We start from the raw sequence: 12,995 nt of genomic DNA, 5'->3' as shown, positions 1-12,995 counted from the left end.
ATTCCTTAAACGACCTTAAATATTTTTTTTCCTCTTCATTTTTCTATCCATTCATTAAGCATTATATATTGTAAGTTGATCACTAAGGATAGCTCAATTTTAACAAATCACCAATATTGAAGACATATAAATTGAAAAACGTTAAAACATAAAAGATTTCAAAAGTATCTGAAAGATTCAAAACTTTTTGTTTTAAAATGGGTTTTATGTTGACGGTGAAATTGTAATTATGTCTCAATGGTATTTTTGCAATTAATTGAATCTTCTTCCGTGAGTCTTTTAAATTAGAGAAAAGAAAAGTTGGACGAATAGGAAGAGGGGGCAGCCGAAAGCTAAAAACCACAGTAGAATGAAAGTTTTTTCTAGCAAAAAAGATTGATAGAGAAGAGTGCGGTGGCGTTCCAACAGGAAGAGAGACGTTGGTCGACAGATAGAAGTTGACAATTTTGGGGCTGTTTACGACGGCTCTAGCATTCGTTTCGAAAGCTTTGTGACATTAATCGTGGATTTGCAGTGGGTTTTGACGTTTCAGAGTTTGTTGGAGTCAGGTTTAGTCGACATTCACGAATTTAGCCACAGACAGGAGGATAGAAGGATTGAGTGGCGTTCCCAGCGAGTTTCACTATGAGTTTCGTCGTGGGTGTTCTGTTTTATAGTCGTGGTTCTTCTTGGAGTTTTTAGTAGGTTGTTCGACACGTGAGTTTCTAGTCGAAGGAGCAAGCAAGATGAAAATTTCAAAGTCTTCGATCAGATAAGCCGATAAGAAGAAAATCCAAATATGAAGAGTTTGAAAGGTTTGAAGGGGACGAGGTGGAAGCTCCAATTAATGGAAGTTTGATGTTGATAGGTGTTAATTGTGTGTTGGGAGTTCGATTTTAATTATAGAGTATTTGTGGTTTATTGAACAATTGTATTTAGGATTATTATTATTAATATATATATATTTTTTTACATTGGCTGTTTTGGATTTTGCTATTTTATTAAATTAAATAAAGATTTGCCATTTATGTATGATCAGCCCATAAAAAATATCAGAAATGAAGGATGAAATGGGCTTACGTCTTAATGGGCCGGTCTCAAGCCCGGCTCAAAAAAGATAGGAAAAAAGAAAAGAGAAGAAAGAGAAGAAGAAAAAAAAGTAATTTGACGTTTATATAAGATCAGGTCTGAAGAGAGTTATGGTTGCGCCTAGCCCTTCTCTAGGAAGCTCTGTTTTGTTTAGATTTTCCTTTTTTAAGCTTTTTTTTTTTTTGAATTTTTTTTTCTTTTTTGAAAGTGTTGATCTTTCTGTAATTTTGGGGTTTAGAATTTTGATATCATCAGAGCCATTTCAGAGGGTTAGGAGGTGTTAAAGTGTTAGCTTTGTTGTTAGCCTCTATCACCTGTGTTATATACCGCCATTTCTCCCTCCAATTTTTCCTTCCATCACAATTTCAACACAGCTTACCTTTTCATTTTAACAACTGATCGCCGTCTTTCTCCTTACAGTTGGGTTGTTGATTTCTCTGGATTTTCGGCTTTAGGGTTTTCATTTCCTTATTTCTTCTTCAATTACACCTCTAAAACCAATCATCAATAAAAACACACAACAAATCTATAGTTTATTTCTAGGTTTTAGGTTTTATACAACTCTAGTTTAGCTTTTTTTTTTTTTTTTTTTTTGTCTGACATGGATAAGAAGAGAGTGGCTATTCCTCTCGTTTGCCATGGCCATTCTCGACCGGTTGTGGATCTATTTTATAGCCCTGTTACGCCCGATGGATTCTTCCTCATCAGTGCCAGCAAGGGTATGATTCAAGATTTAAAATTTTTGCTTTGATTTAAGACTTTAATTTATGAATCGCCAAACTTTCTGGATATTAATTATGATTTTGGATCTTTTTTCTTTTTTGTTGTTGTCCAGTGTTAGTTCTTTTGACTTTAATTGATAGTTGTCCTAGATGTGGGTATTGCTATTTTAGCTTTCTTTGATGAGAGATTTGTTGAATGAATCCCATGTCGTTTGCTCAAAGCTTAATCCGGACTTTACTTTTATGGGTTGCCTTTGAATATGTTATTCTTGTCCTCCATTCAGATTCCAATCCCATGCTTAGAAATGGTGAAACTGGCGATTGGATTGGTACATTTGAAGGTCACAAAGGCGCAGTTTGGAGTTGTTGTCTGGATACCAATGCTTTACGTGCTGCTACTGGTTCTGCTGATTTTTCAGCGTATGTCCTTCTCATTGGTTTTCATGATACGTTTTAAGAACTGACATATCATTGACTTTTCAGTGTCATAACATTGTATGCGGTATATGATTAGATATCTTCTCTCAGAACTGAGGAGGGGTAATTTTAAATAATGTTTATAGCATTGATCGGGAGTAGGGAATTTTCATAGCATTTTTAGATTAACCTATCCGTGTAGATCTGGAATTTTTACTTATAATAAATCATCTTATCAAATTCTAATGAATTTGATTCCCATCTTCTGAGTTCTGGTTTTTGGTCTGTGTATTATTCTATATATACATTTAGCACTTTCAATTTCCTACATGTTTCCTCGTTATGATTATCAGATATTGCTTGCTTTTATTTGAGTGATGGTACTGAGACCAACTTTCTTTTTGACACAAGTTGATGAATTATGTTTTATTTCTGGAGGCATTGAAAGAAAGAAAAAAAAAAGGAATTGAAAAGGGTCCTAGACTTCTAATGCAGTGGAAAGTGCGTATTCTGTTTACTTTTTAAATTTCTTGATTCAGTGGGTTATACACAAAGATGAATCGGGATATATGGGTACTCAATGATTTTATTTTGACTTTCTTTGAAATGAATCTATGATCATAAAAGACCTTTTTATAGTTCCTTTTTTTAATAGCTAAAAATAATATCATAGAACAAAATCAGTTATTAATTTTATTTGAATGTTTCTCTATAAATAGTGTCAGGAAATCATGGCCCTTTTTTTAGTGCACATTACATTAATTGGTAATATAGTTAACATTTTGCATTTGATCTGCTTATCTTACATGTTTTTCTTTTTAAACAATTGTTTTGAACATTAAAGTTGGTTGAAGGCTGCAAAATTTTGGTTTGTGAAATTACTTATCATTCATTATGATACAGAGTTAAAGTTGACTGAACTATGCTTGCCTCGTTGTGGTGATTTTATGATACAGAATTGTAGGCTTTTTTTTTTTCTTTTGGCAAAAATGTGCCTGAATTTACATGACTCCATTATGATTAGGGCCAGGGGTTGTGAAACTTAAATTATGATGCTAGACAATAGTTGGTAAATCTACCTACCAACCTACTGACATACTAAACTCCAAGGCTGACTGCCTACGGTGAACTTATAACTACATCACTGAGGCATCACATTGTCCGGACAGTTGCTTTTTCTACCTTTTTGCATGCCTCTTGCTATTGCATTTGCACCTTGGCTTTTTGGCAGAAGTACTCATTGTGGTCTTCCTCCTTCCCTCCAGCATTTGCTTCCTCTAGACTGCAACACCTTCTTACTACTCACTCTCTCCTTGGGCATATGGTAGAGTTTGTCGTGATTATTTTCTGATTAATCTCATAAGCCTTATTTTGATGACAGAATATTGTTTGTTAAATATTACTTCATTTCCTATAGAAGTTAAGACATTTCTTTCAAGTGATTTTGTGATCATAATGGAGTTTGGAATCATTGGTACAATCCTTCATATTTGTGATTGAACTTACAGGAAAGTATGGGATGCATTAACTGGAGATGTACTGCACTCATTTGAGCACAAGCATATTGTTCGTGCCTGTTCTTTTTCAGAGGTAATATCTTATATCACCTTTTTTATACACTTTTTGTTGATGTGCATATGATTTCATGTCCTAAGAAATGACTGGGGAATTATTATCAAAACATGGCGTATCTTTTTTGACATTAATAGCAATAACCTGAAAATAGTCTCATGGTTGCCATCTACCTTCTATAGTCTTCTGAAACCCAATAATTTATCTTGTGGTATCCAGTTGCCCAGTCTTTCAAAACCCTAGAGTTTCTTGATAACTTGTATGGTCCAATCCAACATCTGTCCCAAGTGAGATTAATCGAGCAGCATTTTAGTTGGCCTAGACACTAGCAGCATTTTAGTTGGCCTAGACACTATGGATGATATTATTAAAAAATGTTATTTTTACCTCATATTGGTGTTTTGGTTTGATCGGTTCAGTGTGATGTATTCATATGACTCGGTTTCTAAGTTATTTCTGTCTTGATAATGGTGATAGGAGTATATTTATAATTTTGCTATCATGATTGGATTCATTAGTTCTTTTTATTTGACTTGCTCCCACACTGCTTGTGGCACTATTTGAGTTGACTGTTATATACCAAGTTGTGGTATTATATTGCTATTTATCTTCGTTCATTATGATATGTGACAGTTTAAATGAACCTCTCTTCTCCAATAAAGCCTTTTTTAAAATGTGATAGGATACACACCTTTTATTGACTGGTGGTCTGGAGAAAGTACTACGAATATATGACTTGAATCGTCCCGATGCACCTCCAAGAGAAGTGGATAAATCCCCTGGTTCAGTCAGAACTGTTACATGGCTTCATAGTGATCAGACAATACTAAGTTCTTGCACTGACATGGGAGGGGTCAGGTATTAATCACTGGATGTTAATCCACCCTGTCAAAGTGCATGAATGGGATGTCTTTTATTATTAATTATTTGGATATTTGGCAAGTCCTTCTCAAGTCTAGTCGTTGTCATACAGGTTATGGGATGTGAGAAGTGGCCAAATAGTTCAAACTCTTGAAACCAAGTCATCAGTGACCAGTGCAGAAGTTAGTCAGGACGGACGATATATCACAACTGCTGATGGGTCGACTGTTAAATTTTGGGATGCAAATCAGTAAGTGTAACGCTTAAGCAGTATTACTATTACATTATCCAATCTCCTTGTGGTTTTATTTTATTTTATTTTTGTTTTTTGTTCTCTTTTTAGCTTTGGCTTAGTCAAGAGCTACAACATGCCTTGCACTGTAGAATCTGCTTCCTTGGAACCAAAGTATGGGATGAAGTTCATTGCCGGTGGAGAGGATATGTGGATCCATGTATTTGATTTTCATACTGGTGATGAGATTGGTATGAATCCGTATCATTCTTTTTCCTTTTTATTTGCCAAAAAGATTCAATTTTTCCCGTGAGTTGAAGAATGCCTTCATTTTTAAATATCGATGCAGCATGTAATAAGGGTCATCATGGACCTGTACATTGCTTGCGCTTTGCGCCCGGTGGGGAATCCTATGCCTCTGGATCTGAGGATGGAACCATTAGGATATGGCAGACTGGTCCTTTAACTCATGATGATTCGGATGAATCCGCCTTGGTCAATGGATCTATTGGTAAAGTGAAGGTAAGTGCCGATGAGGTCTCACGCAAGATCGAGGGCTTCAACATCGCAGACGAGGGGAAGGCCAGAGAGAAGGAGAAGGAGGAGACAGGAAATGAGTGAAATCGTTTCTCCATTGCTTGATGATTCGATGCCGCAAAGCGTTCGAGGTTTATATGGTCGTATACAGTTCATCTTTTGTGAGATATGGACTTTGCTGATTTTTGTATACAGTTTTAGTCGATTCTGCAGATATGGGTGTGAACTTGTCTCAAGTGAACGCTTTTTTGTTATGACATTGTCTTCAACGTTTTATATTTTTGAGATTTTTAGATTTGTTAACCATTGTGATTGTAGCAAGAACCACGTTAAGAGCAATTATGTGAAGGAAAGGCTGGTGATGACTACAATTCAGGACCAATCTCCTTGAGTTTGGCAATTCAACCTTCTTGTAGTCAAAGCTAAGTCTAAATAAAACCGAAAATTTCCAAGATATGGGTTTTTTGTTTTCTGTTGAATATTTTTATGATTTTACAGAGTTGTTTCTTTTTCTCAATCAAATCGGATGTTAGATTCTAGAAAAACTACTCAGGTTTGAATTTTGGAATTAATTTTTAAAAACTCGTTCAGGTTTTTGAATTTCTGGTGAATAACTGTTTCATTGAGTAAAATTTTCCATTAGAAGGATCTCTGTTTTGCATTTATAAACACAATTAGTGAATCTGTTTTGCATTTATAAACACAATTAGTGAATCTGTTTTGCATCTATTTAACACTATCAGTGACACTTCTAAGAGCATGAATAGTGACATAAACATCGACCAACAATGGATTTCTTTCTCTTTCCCTCTCACAAAATCTCGAATATGTATAGTCATCCTCAATAAGAGGAAGTTGGAATCAGTGACATAAACATCTCTTTCCCTCTCACAAAATCTCGAATATGTACAGTCATCGTCAATAAGAGGAAGTTGGAATCGAGGAAGTTGGAATCGACGAAGGGTTAGACAAGGATTCAGATGAAGACGACATTGACAACCTTGAAATACAGACGAAAGCGATGGGGCGAGCGACAAGAAAGACAAATATTACAATAGGAGGACAGAAATAAAAAAGAAAACGGAAGAGAGGAGGCAAGATCAGAGCATCAAAAGACGAAATCCTTAGACTCTACAAATGCATATTTTCTGAAATACTGAAATGCTCTCATTGTCCATGCAGTCTCATTATCCAACATTTTTATTTATGAGAAGGTAGTTAAGTGCTTGAATATGTAATCTAGTGGGATTTTGACTTCTAATAAGATGTTATTTCCAATCTCAACCACATTTTCCAGATATCTAGACATTTACTACTTGTTTTGAATATTTAAATCAATTTTAGTAGTTAGTTTTGAATTTTCAAATCTTACACATTAATGCAATTTTTAAAAGTTGTTTTTAGGTTTAAAATACCACAATACATTAATTACAATATATCAGATTTTTTTTTTAGGTTTAAAATACCACAATACATTTTGTTTTCTAGACCATACATTAAGTTATATATATTAACAAAATTCATGGAGTCTAACTAATTGGTCAAATATATATCTCAGCAGAATTGCAACCTTAACTTAGATGATTTTTCCATCAAAAACTTTTGTCATAAATCTCGACATTTATACTTATGTTGAATATTAAAACCAGTTTTAGTAATAGATTTGAATTTTCGAATATTTTTCAACAAGATTCCCAAGTTTTAAATCATTATTAACATTATACTTACTATTATCCTTTTGTTTCAAACATAAAATAGTATTATACTACTTATAGTCCAACTTTCTTCATCCCCTATACTGAACAATCTGTTGTTATGAATGTTAAACGTTTGGAGTATTGTTCAATGGGATGAAAATAACCATTACCAATTTCATTGAAGTTTGTCTCTTTCAACACATATCTTTCAACAAACTTGTTGATCTAATCCAATCTATTTTTTTTTTTGAAAGAAAATATATTGCCTTTTGTAAACCTCCGACTCATTCTTCCTCTAAAATCTCCATTAGTTAAGAGAAAGCAAGTTTAGTAAAAGTTCTTGTTGTTGATGTGTTGCTGAGGTTAAAGAAGAGTTTGAAGGAAGTTTTGACTAAGTGCTAAGTCATTGAGAGGTTGGCGGCCAAGTGAAGAAAAGAAAGAAAAATAAATGAATTTTGGCTAAGGTGTTGGTGACTAGGCATTTTGGTTGATGCTAGGCAGCCAAAGGTGTCTTGTGAACCTCCAAGAACATATCCTAGGCAACCAAAGTGTTTAGGCATCAAGAGCAAAGCATGCTAAGTGTTGAGACAAGCCAAGAAGAGCTATACAAGTTAAGAACCTCCATGTGTATGACAAGCCAAGGGAGGAGCTATGCATGATGATTCATGCAGTTAAGAGCACGACAACCTAAAGAGGTTAACTAGGTGGCAAGCGGATCAAGGGCATGCAACAAGATTTTGTTGAGAGGCTTTGTGAGGTGAGTAAGGAAGCTAGGTGACCATGGAAATAGACCCTTAGGCATGCAGGACAGTCGGTGGGGTGGAAAACAAGTGTCCACAATATAAAAAGATTGGAATTCTTGCAAGTAAGGTGGAAAAGCTAGCTATGCAAAGAACTCTATAGATAAGCCAGTTTCAAATGAAGAGTGCTCTCAAACCATTCCTCCATTTTCTCTCAAATGTCTCTAAAGAACCCTAAGGGGTATTTGGTGTGTAGGTTTGGAATAAAATGTCTGGAAATTAAATGTCTGTCAGCTTATTGGATGCCTGTGAATTACAAATGTCTGTGCTTCGGGTGCAAGATTTGAATTCTGAGTTTTTTATGCTTGTGTTTGGGGTGTTGGTTTTCAATTCCTTGATTTAGTTAATTTGTTTAGTTTTTTTTATATTAATTGTACATCCTAAATTTATTTTGTATCAAATTTTTAATTGATTCTTTTTTCACATTTTGTATCTCTAATTCAATTTCTCGACTATATTTATTTTAATAAAAATAATGTAAAAGTGAGAAGTTTTAATATTTGATAACAATAATTTTGATTATAGTTGGATTAACATGAATTGTATAATTATGAATATTACAAACTATTAACAAAATATAACAAATGATGTAATCCTATGAAATTTATGAAAGTTATAGTTAAGCAACATTAAAAAATGTCTAATAAGTTTCAAAATAAGCATCAACCAAAAGGGTCATGCAAAAACGAAAGTCAAGTAGAGTTGCATGTATTTTAAACCACTCTTATCAAAAGAGTCTAAATAAAAGTGAGTTTTGTTTTTTTTTTTTAAAAACACTTTTTCTTATGTCAATCCAAATAAGTCCTAAGTCTTCTAGTTAAATTGACTAATGGAAAAAATGAAAAATATTATTAAACTAAAAAATAAACTATGATATATACATGTGATATATATTTACACTCTTCACTATATTACCAATATATATTTGATTTATATTCGAGATCACAATAGATAGGTCATCAATTTTCACCTTGGAAAAATATAACAAAATAAACAAAATCTCTTAAAATGAAGGAAAGATTAATTTTAAATATAGAAGGAAAAAAAAGATGATGTAATAATAATAGTTATTAAAAAACTTTAGAAGAAAAGAAAATAGAAGAATGAAAAAATGCAATATTTTAAAAAATATTATTGTGATTAAATTCAATGCGTATTTGGAATGACTAAAAAAAAGTTTTTAAAAAATTCATTTTTATTAATTTTCAAGGTTCGCAGTTGTTGCAAAAGTTGGTATGGTCGGAAGTTCATTGGTAGAGTTGTCAGAAATGACACCTAGTGGTTGACCAACAATAGTCACTAGGTGTGGTGTTTGGAGTTGGTCGATGAATTTTGTAGATTGAATTAGACAAAAAAAGTAATCCATGAGCTTAAATAGTGTTTAATATTCAATCCCATGGGAAATAGTGTATGAAGCTTTGGTGAAGACGATCTTTGATCAATAGTGAAGACGGCCAACGATCGCTAATTTTAAGACAATGATTGGTTGTTGACCATTATGACAATTAGTCGTCAAGGGTCATGACTATTGATCATTGACCATCACTACGATCGTTTGTTAATAAGCATGACATCAATAATTAAAGATTATAACAATTGGTTGCCATCGATCAAAATGTTCACCCCACAACAATAACGTCCAAAGTTGTAGGTGTCACACCCTATCACAGATACCTGCTTGCTAGGCCCAAGACGTGGTGTGATGTCAGCCGAAGCCGTTCGCCTCTGAAACAACCTCAACTAACTAACACATGACATGGAAAAACAAAACAATTAACAATAAAAGTTTTTTAACTTGAAATACTTTAATCATAGTGTGACCCATTTGAATTTTCTTTTCTGATATACCAAGTGAAAAATATATTAATCATAAAAGTTTACACTCTTGAATAAACAAAATAATGCTTTAGAGTAAAACGAATTCTTTCATGAGACGAGACAGAGTTGGTCTGCTAGTAGTATGTTCAGCACGCAGAGATCCACAATCTGTACCTGAAAAGAGGGAAAACATTTTTGAAAGGGTAAGTCGAAAGACATAGTGAGCAACGATTTTATAAAACAAGTTTTGATAAACATTTTAGTGTAGAACTGAAGCTTAAATATATATATAAGTAGGTAACCCTCCTCCTTTAAGGCGTGGAAATATACCATTCACTACAAGAAATATGATTTTCCTCGGCATAGCAATATGTCGTCGAAAACTCTAACCAACGTTGGGGAAGGTTACTGCGACGTCGTAGATGACGTCGATAGACACTTCGGGGATACGTTTCCTGACGTAGCTTGTGTTAGCAACGAAAAAAATTTCCCCACACACGCTGCAGCAAGTCACAGACGGCTTCCGCGACGTGTGCGTCACATAAGGCTTTTGCAATGTGTGCCTCGTGAAAGACTTTTAATATATTTTGTAATTAATTATTTATTTATATATGAAAAGAAACCCACTAAATTCTTCCATTTATTTATGTCCCTGTCAGATATGGTTGATGTTGCTGATAAATTAGTCTATTTCCAAGCGATTAATCGTTTTTGGAGAATGAAATTGGACAGAAGAAGGGGGAGAGATGAGCGATTCAGAGAAGGAAAAGAGAGAAAGTACAAGGAATGAGAGAGGAAGATGAGCGATTCGGAGAAGGAAAACATGGAGAAAGTAGTGGGAAGAAGAGATGGAGAGTGGGGAATAGTGACAGAGGAGAAAGAGGGGGACAAGGATACTTCCGGCGGCGGCAACGACGATAGCGAAGACGGACGGACGACAGCACAAATCTCCTCCTCTCCCTCTCTCTCGGTCAATTTTTTCTTCCTTTTGTTTTGCAATCAATTCTGTGTTGAAGAGGGAAGAAATAAAGTGAAATTTTGCTGACGTCTTCGAAAACGTTGGGGAAGGACCCTTTTCTCGACATTGGGCAACCTCAACATCATGGAAAAATTAAATAATCAATTCCTTATTTAAATATTTCCCGACGTGCACCTACCACACGTCGCGGAAAGGTGACCATGTCATTTCAATACGTACACTTACAACATCCACTTTTCTTGATGTCTGATTTTTATGCGTCGCGAAAAGTGAAGATTTTAAATTTAATTTTAAACTTTTCGCGACTTCTGGTTCTTGTGCGTCGCAGAAAGTCAAGATATTAAATTTAATGTTAAACTTTCAGCGACATCTGGTTCTTGTGCGTCACGGAAAGTGAAGATATTAAATTTAAATTTAAACTTTCCGCGACGTCTTATTCTTGTGCGTCGCGAAAAGCTAAGATATTAAATTTAATTTTTAATCTTTCTACGACGTCTGGTTCTTGTATGTCGCGGAAAGTAAATATATTAAATTTAATTTTTAATCCTCCCGCAATGTCTGGTTTTTGTGCGTCGCAGAAAGTGAATATATTAAGTTTAATTTTAAACTTTCCGCGACATCTGATTCTTGTGCGTTGCAGAAAGTGAAGATATTAAATTTAATTTTTAATTTTTTCGCGACGTCTGATTTTTGTGCGTCGCAGAAAGTGAAGATATTAATTTTAGTTTTAAATTTTCCACGATGTCTTATTCTTGTGCGTCGCGAAAAGTTAAGATATTAAATTTAATTTTTAATCTTTGCGCGATATCTAGTTCTTGTACGTTGTGAAAAGTGAATATATTAAATTTAATTTTAAACTTTCCACGACGTCTTGTTTTTGTGCGTCGCAGAATATCTTTTTGCCAACGCAACCAATGTTGCATTGCCGAAAGGTGGTCAACACCGATGCATCTTTCGCCAACGTTGTTTTTGGCGTCAGAATTATTCTAATTTCTTGTAGTGCTTCCTAAGGACCCATAAACTATAGGCTCGTCAACCCTACCATCAGTACGGAGTTAACCACATGTATACAATAAGTCTTATTCGAGCATGGATAAAAACATTTGAAGACATGAAATATTTCCTTGAAAGTTTTTGAAACATTTCCTTGAACTTATGAAATCATAACGTAGCTTGGAAATATCAACTCAGTAAACATTTATCAATAATAATATAGCTTGTATAAGAACTTGAGATCATGTTTAGCAAATCATTTTACGAGCTATTGCTTTGAAAGCCTGAAAACATGTTTATTAAATCACTTTGAAATCAATGTGTTACTCACTGTCACTTGAATATAGCCTTGGTCGTGAAATTCTTCCTAATCCTCATTGTCCTGAAAAAATCATATTTTATACTCGATTAATTCCTTAAACATGAAATATCCAAAATTTTCCTTAGTTCTCGGATATGGACATCTAGTTCTTTTAAGAAAGAATGACTCTTTGCTCGCCGAACTAGTCATCGACTTGCTGCACCAAACGGGTAACCTTCTTTAAGCCTTTTTTCTTCTGACCTTACCCTTCTTTTCTTCCTTTTCTCTTCCTTTTACTTTTCTTCCTTTTTATTATATTTTTCAGATCTATTAATTGTTGGATAGGATGTGAATGTAAAACTTTCTCTTAATTTGCTTTCACAATGGCTTATCAAAATATGAAAATCTTTTTACAGACGTGGATCTGACCTGAAATAAAAGACATGGTTCTCAAAGTTGAAAGAAGTGAGGAAGGAATAGGGATTTTTATTACCTTTTTTCCGCTCCCAACATGTGTGAGTGTGTGTCTATATATATATATAAATTAAAACCACATTTCAGGAAACTAAAAGGATAAGAGAGAGAGCTAAGGTTTCACATGAAGAAGAGTTAAGGAGGAAAGAGTGCATGAAATTGATTATATATATATATATATAATTTAGACAACAAGTTGAAGCCATTCAAGTTGATTTTTCTGTTTCCTTCCTTCAACACTTGTGCAACACTCTCAACTACTTTACCCGTGTTCTGTTTTCTCATTGACCAAATGTGTATACAGTTATATTCTAACCTCAGTTGTCTATAATCAATATATATTTGTTCTTGTTCTATTGATTCTTTGTGGTAAATAATTATCAGCTTGGTATGGAATGTTATGCATATACTCTGACCGACTGACAATTGATAATTTCTATATGAGTATGAATTTTGATTAATGTATTAAAGTTGACAATGTTTTTGTTGAAATATGGAAGTTATTTGGTTTTACAGGCTGAATG

General features: G+C 34.1%; 1 protein-coding gene across 1 annotated transcript; it reads left to right on the top strand.

The window, feature by feature from the left end:
• Positions 1-1,161: 1,161 nt before the first annotated feature.
• On the top strand, positions 1,162-5,863 carry LOC101213930 (serine-threonine kinase receptor-associated protein). Its single transcript, XM_031887637.1, has 7 exons — positions 1,162-1,787; positions 2,075-2,210; positions 3,716-3,797; positions 4,462-4,637; positions 4,753-4,890; positions 4,984-5,123; positions 5,222-5,863. Exons 1-7 carry the CDS (start codon positions 1,670-1,672, stop codon positions 5,491-5,493), a joined length of 1,062 nt encoding a protein of 353 aa, XP_031743497.1. The 5' UTR covers positions 1,162-1,669; the 3' UTR covers positions 5,494-5,863.
• Positions 5,864-12,995: the final 7,132 nt, after the last annotated feature.

This window comes from Cucumis sativus, chromosome 1, assembly GCF_000004075.3.
Source record: "Cucumis sativus cultivar 9930 chromosome 1, Cucumber_9930_V3, whole genome shotgun sequence".
Lineage (NCBI taxonomy): Eukaryota > Viridiplantae > Streptophyta > Magnoliopsida > Cucurbitales > Cucurbitaceae > Cucumis > Cucumis sativus.
This window is presented reverse-complemented; position numbering and strand designations above follow the sequence as displayed.